General features: G+C 36.3%; 1 protein-coding gene across 2 annotated transcripts in view; it reads right to left on the bottom strand.

Moving 5' to 3' along the window:
- The window catches only part of ANKRD12 (ankyrin repeat domain 12), a 123,296-nt gene that overhangs the window by 39,867 nt on the left and 71,078 nt on the right, over positions 1-12,351 (bottom strand). For both annotated transcript variants that reach the window (XM_029922608.1, XM_029922609.1), the window contains one exon: positions 8,031-8,175. In XM_029922608.1, the coding sequence (XP_029778468.1) occupies positions 8,031-8,175 (145 nt within the window). The remainder of the gene's footprint in view (positions 1-8,030; positions 8,176-12,351) is intronic.

Here is a 12,351-nt window from a genome sequence, read left to right as displayed (position 1 = left end):
TCAATACATAGTTGATGAACACATAAAACAATCAAAATCAGTGAAAATCAAAAAAGGCTTCTTTCTAATGGCAAGTTTTATACTAAAAGCTGCTCTTTACTGCCACTGTTTTCTGAAGAGACCAGAATTACAGAGTTTGTAGCCATAAATAAATGGGAAAATTAACATATCATATACAAATTTTCTATTTTTCAAATCCTATTTTCTTACTTTCTTATGAAAGTCAATGTAATTTTAGCTATTACAGTCCTGATTTCACACAGCACAAAGATGTTCAAATGACTTGCTGCTTATAACTGGTAGATGGATTTACAAATATTTTAGAAGTAGAAACTGACAGAAGTTAGTGGATGATTATGTTGGCATCTTCATTTTCTTAATCAGCTGTATCCACAGTACTTAAATACCTGACACATAATCAGTGTTCAAGAATAGTTCCTGAATAATTGAAGGAAAAGGAGAAAGAGGTGTTTATTAGGATGACCATCAAGTGACATATATACAGAGAAATGATGCTATCATCAATTGAGACAGGAAAAACAAGAAAATCGAAGAAAAAGGGGTTCTATTCAGGTCTATTAATTTCTGTGGGAATTCTAAGTGGTAATATCCAACTGCAGCTAAATATACAGGTTTGAGGCCTAAGAGAAAGGTATGGAACAGAGAGATATTTGGAAGGCCTTGCCACATTGATGGTAGTTAAAACTGAGTGTGGGTAAAATTTATCTGTAGAATATGTGTCATGAGAAGAGAGTCCAGAAAGTAAAATCTTTGGAAAAACCAACACAGGAGTATACAGGAAGGGAATGAGGAAGAAATGAAGCTGAGATTCTAGAAGGAAACTGAGTAGAAACAGTCTGGGAAGCTAGATGAAAGCTGGGAGAGAATTACATCCCAGAAACCAAAAGAGGAAAATTTTAGAAAGAACATCAACACTGTCAAAATTCTTCAGGAAGAGTAAAAAGATTGCTAAGGGATATGGCAGAAGATTGTGATGTCAGTAAACAGATTCAACAAAGTACATTTCATAAGGTATATATCCATTCAGATTTTGCTCCATACCTGTATATGAGCTTTTACACAAATATATGTACAAACTTACACAGAGGTTTTAAAAACATTCATTTTATAAAAATGAGATATTATGATTATTTATCTTGATTTTTCTAACTCAAAAAAATCTTATGAAAATCCTTCAAGTAACAGCATTAAGACCTACTTTCTCACAGCTGCACAATAAATCGTCCATTGTGTGGCTATCTACCCCAATTTATGCAACCAATTCCCTGTATCACTATATAGTTTTGCTTTTGCCACCCAACAATACTATAATAAACATGATCTAGCAGATCAAGGAGCATACGTATCCTAAAAACATCTTTATAATGGTAAATTTTGAACTTACACAAAAATAGAAAATGTTATATTAAACCACCAGGAAACCACTAAACCATCATGTGCCAATCGCTCAGCTTCAATAGCCATCAATCCTTGGCCAATTCATACCTCTATTTATCCTATCCCTGTATCGTTTTGAAGCACATTCTGCTCATATCATTTCATCTATAAATATTTTAGTACATATCTCTACAAGATAAGCTAAGTGCTTTGTTAGCTATTGCCAGGCTGTTGTTCAAAGATTGTTGTAACAATTCACATACTTCCTTTTATATCCCTTCCTTTATTAGGTAACCACTTTTATAAATTGTTGGTTTATTTTTCCAAAATTTTTGTAAATATAAGAAGATATACTTATTAGTACATCTTTTAAATGCTTAAATGTCTGCTATTACCTTTCTTTTACCCAGATATATGAATAATACCTTGGTCAGGTACAGAATTTTTATGGTGCAGTTTTCTCTCAAGAGTCTACCTTCCACTGTTAGAAGTTCTATGTCCAGGAGCACCTGGGTGGCTCAGTCAGTTAAGAATCGACTTCTGCTCAGGTTATCATCTCACTGTTCGTGAGTTCAAGCCCTGCATGGGGCTTTCTACTGTCATGGTCAGGGTAGAGCCTGCTCTGGATCCTCTGTCTCCCTCTCTCTCTGCCCCGTTCCAGCTCATGCATAACACGCTCTCTCATTCTCAAACATAAAAATTAAAAAAAAGAAAGTTGGAAGTCCAATGCCAATGTGACAATAATTCCTCGTAGATAACTTGCTACATTAAGAACTAAGGAAACTGACAAATAAATGTCTGGGGCTTGGTGGAGGTGGGGGCAGGGGTGTGTGTGTGTATGTGTGTGCATGTTTTCATTAAACCATCTGGGAGTGCTTGGTGGCTCAGTTGGTTGAGTGTCCGACATTGGCTCAGGTCATGATCTCACAGCTCATGGGTTCAAGTTCCACTCTGTGTTGACAGCTGAGAATCTGGAGCCTGCTTCGGATTCTGTCTCCTGCTCTCTCTGCCCCTCCCCCACTCACACCCTCTCCTTCAAAAATAAACATTAAAAAAACCCTTAAACCATCTGGAACTGACTGACCTTTATAATTGATAGACACAGGCTATCAGAAAGTTTTTCAGCTGAAGAAAATTTTGTTCTATTTGTTTAATTATGGACTATCCTTCACCTGTTTCTTTTTTCACTTTCAAATTCCTGTAGATATTATTCATATGTTTGATCTTTTACATTTCTTAGATTTATTCCCTAAGTCTTTCTTTTAGGATTCTTTTTCTTTGAATTTTTTCTATGTTATAAAGATTTCTTTTATATAATTTTCCAGTCTGATAACTTAAAGCCCTAAAAATGATCATTCCTCACTGGAGTTCTGCTTGTATAACCATGTTTTTTTTATTAGTTCCAAGAAGTTTTTTTGTGCTGTACTTGAATTTTCTTCAGTGCTCATTTCTGTTGTTGAAGTTATCTGCTTCTTCTAGTAGTTTTATTTAGCTGCGTTAACATCTTGTTTGTTTGAAAGGATTATTCTCTTGGATTTCCAGGCAACCTTGAAGGATTGCCTTTCTTTGTTAGCACATTGTAACCCAATGCTGTAGTAGTCCAAGAGAAGCAGTTTTCCTGAGTAGTGAAGGTAAAGTGGCCTTCACTCCTGTGTCTGCCAGTTAGCAGGTAAAGTACCAGGAGAAAGCTGGTTTTTTATTCTAGATCATCTCAAACTTTCTTAGTCTCAGTAATGGATAAACTCAGCCAACAGGTTTAGCTATTCCTTGATTTGTGGAGACTGAAGAGTCCTGGCATAATCTATCCTCAGGGCCAGCATATCCTCCCCACCAATTCAACAAATATTTATCACGCAGTATCTATATACCACTTAAGGAACTTATATTTACTGGATGGTGAAGAGGTGAAAATAGATACTAAAGGGAATGTTGTCCACCTTAACAATTTTGCCTCTTGTTTTACTTTCATCATTAGCATTACTACTATACCAAATACTGCAATAAACTCTTTACTCAATATTATATTTTTCTTTCCTTTTTTACAACCTCCATCCTTGGTCTCTTCTCCCTATAATTAATCCTACTTTTGGACAGGTGATAGTGCTGACCATTTCCTAAGTGAAGTAAAAATGCTGATCATTTCTTATGTGAAACAAAGGAACTAAACTATTGCTGGTCCCTCTCAAAACTACTGAAAACTTATCAGGCTCTCCCCATCATATCATCATCAGAATTTTCTTAGTATCTTTTAAATGTCTGGGGTGGGGGGAGCAGAGAGGGGGGCACATATGCAGAGAGGCAGAGAGACAGAAGGAGGCAGAGAATCCCCAGCGGGTTCCATGCAATCAGCACACAGCCCAATGTGGAGGTCATTCCCACAAACCATGAGATCAGGACCTGAGCTAAATCAAGACAGACATTCAAACACCTGAGCCACTCAGGCACACCAAGAATTTCTTAGTATTAAAAAAAATCTAATATCCTGGGGACTCCTGGGTGGTTTAGTCAGTTAAGTGGCTTTGTTTCAGACAAAGAATCATCTATTTTCCTGGTTCTCTTTTCTTTTCTTTTGAGAGAGAGTGTTAACCGGGGAGGGGCTGAGAGAAAAGGGGTCAGAGGTTATAAAGCAGGCTCCATGCTGACAGCAGTGAACCCAACACAGGACTTGAATTCACAAACCATTAAGTCATGACCTGAGCCAAAGTTGGATGCTCAACTGACTGGGCCACCCAGGCGCCCCATCCTAGTTTTCTTTTAAGTAGAATAAAATTTAAGATTATAACCTAGGAATGATTGATTACTGCTTACTTCTTAATGTCATTGTTTTTATATCTTTTCAACATTTTTTTTAAAGTTTACTTATTTTAAGAGAGACAGCAAGTGGAGGACGGGTAGAAAGTGAGAAGGAGAGAGAGAAAATCCTAAGCAGGCTCCACACTGGCAGCATGGAGCCCGAATCAGGACTCAAACTCATGAACTACAAGATCATGCCCTGACCAGAAGTCAGATGCATAACCAACTGAGCCACCTGGGTACCCCAGTATTTACTTTGAATTTCATCTGGAAATCATTTCAAACTCACAGAAAGCTAGAAAGAATACCAAATACTATACGTCTTTTATCCAGATTTGCCTATTAATGTTATACTCTCTTGCTTTATAATTTGCATTCTCTCTAAATATACATGTGTGTATATATATTTTTTCCTTTGAACTATATGATGGTAAATTATATACATCATGTCTCTTTACCCCTATATGCTTCAGTGAATATTTCCTAAGATATAAGAATATTATTTATCACCACAGTACAGTTATCAACTTCATAAATTTACACTGGTAAAACACTAATCTACTGTCCATATTCCTTGCATGATTTAATAATATTCTTTATACAGTAATTTCCCCCATCCAGGATAGGATCCAGTCAAGGAACAGGTATTGCCCTTAACTGTTATCTCTTTATATAATCCAGAACATTTCTATCACTTTATGACATTGACATTTCTTACTCTTTCATGGCACTGGCTCTTAAAAAGAAAAAAACCAGAACATCTGTCATGATTATACATTCACAGCCAGAATGCTACAAAAGTAACATTCTATCCTTCTCATGGTATTACATCTTAAGGCACATAATGTGCATCCATCCCTCCTTTGATGATGTTAATTTTGATCACACAGGGGCACCTGGGTGGCTCAGTTGGTTAAGCCTTCGACTTCAGCTCAGGTCAGATCTCACATTCGTGGGTTCGAGCCCCGCATCAGGCTCTGTGCTGACTGCTAGCTCAGAGCCTGGAGCCTGCTTCCGGTTCTGTGTCTCCTCTCTCTGCCCCTCCCCCTCTCATGCTCTGTTTCTCTCTGTATCAAAATAAATAAAACATTAAAAAAAAATTTTTGATCACACAGTTCACTGCTGCTAAATTTCTCTTCTCTATCTTCACTGTTTTCCTCCCTCCTCTGTTGTGATATTAATTAAAAGGCCATGTAAATATCTTGCTCATTATCAAACAATCCCCTGTAGATTACCAGCCATTAGTGATTCTTGCCTAATCGCTTTTACCATAAAAGGTGTAAATGATCGGGTAGAGGTAGAACTGACTAGGAAACGGTTTAAGAACTTTCTGGAATGACAGAGATAGTCTGTATTTTGATAAGACTGGATTATACAGGTCTATGCATTTCTCAAAATTCAGAATGCTTCATTAGAGAATTACTGATTTCACAAAAGTAAATACTATCTTAAATAACCATACACAAAAATTGAACTCTAGTTAATGAAATGCACGCTGAAGTATTTAGAAATGTTTGCAATTTATTTTGAAAGGTATCAAAAAAAAGATGGATATGTGATAATGTAATGAAAGATATATAGTAAAAAGTTAACTAAAAAACGTACTTGGTGGGTACAGAGTGCTCACTACATAATTCTTTGAGGTTTGCTGTATGTTAGAACATTTTCTTTTTTTTTTTTTTTTAACTTTCTAAAATCTTTATGTTTGAGAGAGAGAATGAGACAGAGTGCATATAAGGGGAGACAGAGAGAGGGAGACAGAGAATCCAAAGCAGGCTCCAGGCTCTGAGTTGTCAACACAGAGCCCAATGCGGGACTCGAACTCATGAACTGCAAGTTCATGACCTGAGCTGAAGTTGGACGCTTAACCAACTGAGCCAACCAGACACCCCTGAACATGCTCGTAACAAAATATTGGGATACTAACTTCTGCACAGCAAAGGAAATCATCAACAACATGAAAAAGCAACCTAGTGAATGGGAGAAAATATTTAAAATTGTGTATCTCATAAAAATATCTAAAATACACAGAGAACTCCTACAACTCAACAGCAAACAATCCAATTTAAAAATGGGGAGAGGATCTGAATAGATATTTTCCCAAAGAAGACATACAGATGGCCAAGAGAATGTGAAAAGATGCTCAACATCACTAATTATGAGCGAACTGCAGACCACAATGAGATATCACACTTGTGAGAATGGCTACTTCCAAAAAGACAACAAATAAAAAGTGTTAGCAAAGACATGGAGAAAACAGGCTTTTGCACTGTTGGTAGTAGGAATGTAAATAAGTGCGGCCACTAAGGAAAATAGTATGGAGGTTCCTCAAAAAAATTAAAGATGGAATTACCATAAGATCCAGCAATTCCACTTCTGGGCATTTATCTGAAGAAATAAAAATGCTAACTCAAAAAGGTGTATGTACCCCATGTTCACTGCAGCATTATTTATAAAAGGCAAGATATAGAGGTAACTAACCCAAGTGTCCATCTATGGATTAATGGTTAATAAAGATGTGGCATAAGCATATAATAAAATACTACCCAGCCATAAGAAAGAATGAAATCTTGTCATCTACAATGAGCCCTTAGGTCATCATGCCAAGTGAAGTGAGTCAGACAGAGAAAGACAAATACTGTATGATCTCACTTATATGTATAATCTAAAAACAGAATGAAAAAAAAAAAAACCCCAAGGTTACAGATACAGAGAATAGATTACTAGCTGCCAGAGGTACACTAGGTAAAATGGGTGAAAAGGGTCAAAATGTACAAACTTTCAGCATAAAGTAAGTAAGTCATGGGAACAGAAGGTACAGCATGGTGATAATAATGAACTGCGTATTTGAAAGTTGCTAAAATGGTAGATCATAAAATTCCTTATCATAAGAAAAAAAAGAAAAAATATTTTAACTATGTAGGATGATGGATGTAAACTCACCTTATTGTAGTGATCATTTTACAATGTATACAAACATCAAATCATTATATTGAACACTTGGAACTAATATGTCACTTATAACTCAAAAAAAAAAAAGTAAAGGGTATATAGCTTTCTGCCTCAAAGTATAGATATTGTAACTTTACTGCTGACAATGGCTGCTGAGATTAAATGAGTATGGTTTGACTTTTATCCCTTTATATATAAGAAGTAGTATTACCAAATTTCTTACAGAAATTCCTTAAAATTTTGTGAGGATATTGCCAGTTATGATTCTTGAATTTTTTCATTGATTTTTGCCTGAAACATGAATCTTCCCAAACTGTTTATAAAATACTTTCTTCAATGCAGCAAAGTTTTTTGTTATATTTTTGTTTAAATTTAAGAGGAAATCGAGTATGTAAAAATTTTTCTGAAATATTCTTTTAGATCTTTCTTACCATGTTTATAAACTGCCCCTACCTTGCAACAATGAGCAGAGTTCAACCATCTAAATCACAGAAGTAAAAATGCAAACAAAGATGACTCACTAATGCCAGAAAAAACAGGAAGGGTTTGGTTAGTAGCTCTCTAATTTATAAAAGAATGAAAAGAAGTCAGTGCAGCAGTGCTAAAAGCTGTTAATGGGGAAAGGTTCGGCAGTAGACTTGAATGTGACAGCAGTTTCGGGGGGGGGCGGTTAGGGGGACAATCATGAAAATAGGGCAATGGCATTATATCTCCATTTACACAGAGGACATGCAGCAAACACCTAGGTTACTAAATTTATCATTCTTAGTAGCTGGCTAGCATTATTCTAAAGACTCAAACATTTTCTGTATTGTAAAGCAGAATCAGAATGTTTTACTGAACACCACATCAAACAAACAGTAGAATGTAGATTATCTGAAACAAACCTGTGTAACTTTCATCATCAGACAAAGGCACCTCTCGTTTTAGCAGCAATTCCAACTCCTCTGTCTCTGCTACATCCACTGGGCGCTCCCCGTGCTTATTAGCTTGGAATGGATTTCCACCATGACGAAGTAACAGTTTGACTATCTGCAATATTAAACAGTAGGAAGATTTAGTCTTTTCAGAGTTCATGTCATTTCAACCATTCTTTTGAGAACACAATATCCTCTGCCTTATCTACTCTGCCTCTGTTTCTCAGTGTCTATTCTAAATCATGATTGCTCTCTTCAAGTTCCATTTTCATTGCCATCTACCCTCCATCTGATGATCTTATCTACTACAAAGACACTGCTTTCTTAAAATTTAAGCTGGGCTGTTTGAGCACTAAATCTGATCATTTTTCTTCCTATTCCATTATATGTTCAACAAATATTTACTGAGTACCTATTAATAAGCACTGTTCCAACTTTTGCAGATCAACTAATGGGCAAGAATAACAAGCCTCTTGGCCTCTTAGAATGTATATTCAAAAGAGAGTCTCAAAAGAAGTATTACCCTTCTGTTTAAAGCTAATACCATTACCAATGCTCTTAATCATCTTCTTTCCCATCTCCCAGGAATTTAAACTGTTAGGAATGATCATGGATTTATTCAGAACTAATCTCTCTTTTTTTTTTTTTTTTAAAGGCTTTGGTGAGCCTGGGTGGCTCACTCAGTCAAGTGTCTGACTCTTGGTTTCAGCTCCAGTCTTGATCTCGAGGTTTCATGAGTTTGAGCCCCATGCTGGGCTCTGCACTGGCAAGGTAGAGCCTGCTTGCGATTCTCTTTCCCTCTCTCTCTCTGCCCCTCCCCAACTCACACAGTCTTGGTGTCTCTCAAAATACATAAATTAAAAAAAAAAAAAAAAAGGCTTCATGCCTAAGTGCAGAGCCTAACATGAGGCTTGTAACTCACAACCATGAGATGAAGACCTGAGCTAAGACAGAGTCAGACACTTAACCAACTGAGCCACCCAGGCGCCACAGAATTAATGAATTTTAGATTTTAAGGCTCTCACTTTCATGGTCCCATTACAGTGTCCTGTATCTAATTTTGTATTCATTACTTTGACATGTTCTCCCCTACCACATAAAGTAAACTTTGGGCTACACAAAACCAGGATGTGCCAGGTTAGTCATTTCATTTCTTTTGTTTGTTGCTTATCTCCTTCCTTCTATCTTTTTAAATCGCTTTTTGATTGGCTCCTTTCTTAGAAGCCATTCCCTTCCATCTCAAAAAAAAAAAAATGGCAATAAAGAAATGAAACACAGATAAAACAAGAAACTGTTTAAACCTATAGTCCCTTCCTCTAGCCAAATATTTTTTCCTTTATAGTTAAGCTTCCAAAAAGATGCTATCATCAGTCCTTTGAGATGGGATCTGTAAGATCTAAGCAATGACTGTTTCTCTAGGGCTCTGTCCCTGTTCTCGGTCTCATGCTCTCTTCTACATTATCTGTTTGGGGATCTCACCCTCTCTGTTTGAATGTGATTGACAATTTGCAATCCATTTATTTATTTTCAATTTCTTGTTTGCTCTTTCTTAGCCTTCTCTCTCTTGAGTAACAAACACAAATGTCCTGGATATATCGATGAGTTTATTTGTATTTCATTACAATAGGTGAAACCAATAGGTCCCAAAGAGAGCTCATTAAAATTTCTACCTTATCTTTTATCTATTTCTATTCTCAATGACCAGCACCTAAATATACCCAGTCACTGAAGCCAGAAAGCTGGGAGTCATCACTGACCCTTGTTTTTCACTGTAGTCTACATTAAGTATTATACATCCTACTTGCTTACGGTCTCTTCTTGTTTTCATCTTCTATTTCCATTGTGTGTTCTATACATGTAAATCTATACATTAATTAACACATTTCACTCCCCTTATTCTAGACCACAAACTTCATGTGGGATCAAGTATTTATTCCCAACATACTACAATGCTATTTTCTGGTATTCAAGAAATAAATGTCTTTATAAAGAAACCATATGAAACAGAATGTTAAATTGGTGATTCCTAACATATGAAAAATAGTCAAGAAAAATAAAGACTCAGAGTGAATAATGAAAAAAATTTTTTTTCTGGACTAAGAATAAACTATCAATGTAGAAAATGTGAAATATAAGAACATATCAAGAAAACAAATTACTCATGATTCCAACTGTTAATATTTTATCCCCCTTTTCGTTTGCCAATTTTTATCAAACTATACATGCTTATGGTTTTAAAAGATCAACTATCTTTTCAAGGCCACTGGTGAAGAATGACTATCTCTAAAACGTATTTCCACATATTTAAGTAACATACTTAAGTTTGCTGTTTCCGTATTTTTCAGTTTTAGGCACTGCCTATTATCTTACAATGGAAGATGTGGATTCAGCAGTCTTTCACCAACTCTCATCCCCTCTCCTCCCATACACATACCCTTTCCTGCCTCCTAGCTTTCTTATGTATTTCTTATGCACCATTAGGACTAATAGAAATGTTGAGCCAAGTAGTGCTCTATGACTAAATTTCCAGTCTTACACAATTTTATTTTCCCCCTGAGTTATCTGCCTTTATTTTTCATTTGCTTAGTTTTCTATATAACCATCTTAATTCATCCCCCAATCTGCTACAAGTACAGTCCTCTTCAGTTCAGTATACCATCATTTTTTGTTACAGATTCCTTTCTCCAAACCTTCTAATGTGCTCTAAAATAGACTGGTTGCTCTCTAGATTTGTTTCTCAGCTGTTATCTCACTTCATCCTATAACTGAAATACCCTTTCCTCAATTTTGTGTTGGATTCTTTAGATCTTTTTGATTCTTTTTTTTAATGTTTATTTTTAGAGAGAGTGTGTGTGCCCAAACATGAGTGGGGGAGGGGCAGAGAGAGGGAGAGAGAATCCCAGGCTGAGCATGGAGCTTGACTCTGGGCTCAATCTCATGACCATGAGATCTTGACTCAAACTGAAATCAAGAGTCAGACACCCAACTAACTGTGCCACCCAGGTGTCCTGATCCGATTTCCTTTTTTGATTTACTCCCTTTAATTTCTTAAATCACCAACTCCAGAAAATTCCTGAAGAAGTAAATATTTTGAGATTTTTTTTTACATGTCAGAAAGTACCTTTATCTTCATTAAAATTTGGTCTGGATATAGAACAATTTTCCCTCCAATATTGAAGGCATCACTCCATTATCTTCTAGCTTCTAGTATTGTTAATGAAAAGTCTGATGCCATTCTGATTCTTTTACCTTATGTAATGATTTGTTTTTTTCTCTCTCTGTATATTTCTGGACATTCTTTGCTCCTGTTATGAAATTCCAGGATAATGTATCTTTTTTTTTTTTTAAAGTTTGTTTATTTTGAGAGAGAGTGAGCAAGAAAGCACAAGTCGGGGAGGAACAGAGAGAGAGGGAGAGAGAGAGAATCCCAAGCTGGCTCCACACTGTCAGAAGACCTGATATGGGGCTTGAACTCATGAACTGCGAGATCATGACACACACACTGAAACCAAGAAACTAGATGCTTAACCAACTGAGTCAGCCAGGCGCTCCAAAAATAATGTAGCTTGATCTTGGTCTTTTTACATCCATTGTGCCGAGGATTCAACTGCCATTTCAATCTGAAGATCCGTGTTCCTTCAGTTCTAGGAAAACTTCTGATTTTATTTAATATCCTTTCTGTTTTCAATGTTTTGTCTTTGAAGAACTCTTGTTAACATACTAGATCTCCTAAAGTAACCATCTTTTTTCTCATTTCTGCATCTTCACCTTTGTCTTTTTGCTTCCTAGTTTCTGGAAGATTTCTTCAACTTTATCTTTAATCCTCCAAACTGACCCCTGAACAACACAGAGGTTAGGGATGGGGATATCTGTGTAGTTGAAAATTCATGTTTAATTTTTGACTCCCCAAGAGCTCAATTAATAATAGCCTACTACTGACTGGAAGCCTTAGCAATTACATAGACCGTCAATTAACATATTTTGTGGGTTAATATGTATCATATGCTATAATCCTACAACAAAGTAAGCTGGAAAAAAGTCAACATTATTAAGAAAATCACAAGGAAGGGTGCCTGGGTGGCTCAGTTAGTTGGCTGAGCATCTTACTCTTGATTTTGGCTCAGGTCACACTCTCATAGTTAGTGAGATCAAGCCTCGTGTCAACGCTCTGTGCTGATGGTATGGAGCCTGCTTGGGATTCTCTCTCTCTGCACCCTCCCTCCCAGTCAAAATAAATAAATAAACATTTTTAAAAACCACAAGGAAAAGAAAATACATGTGCAGTACTATA

This window comes from Suricata suricatta, chromosome 14, assembly GCF_006229205.1.
Source record: "Suricata suricatta isolate VVHF042 chromosome 14, meerkat_22Aug2017_6uvM2_HiC, whole genome shotgun sequence".
NCBI classification, from domain to species: domain Eukaryota; kingdom Metazoa; phylum Chordata; class Mammalia; order Carnivora; family Herpestidae; genus Suricata; species Suricata suricatta.
The sequence above is the reverse complement of the archived record's forward strand: the minus strand, read 5'-3'. Positions and strand labels throughout refer to the sequence as shown.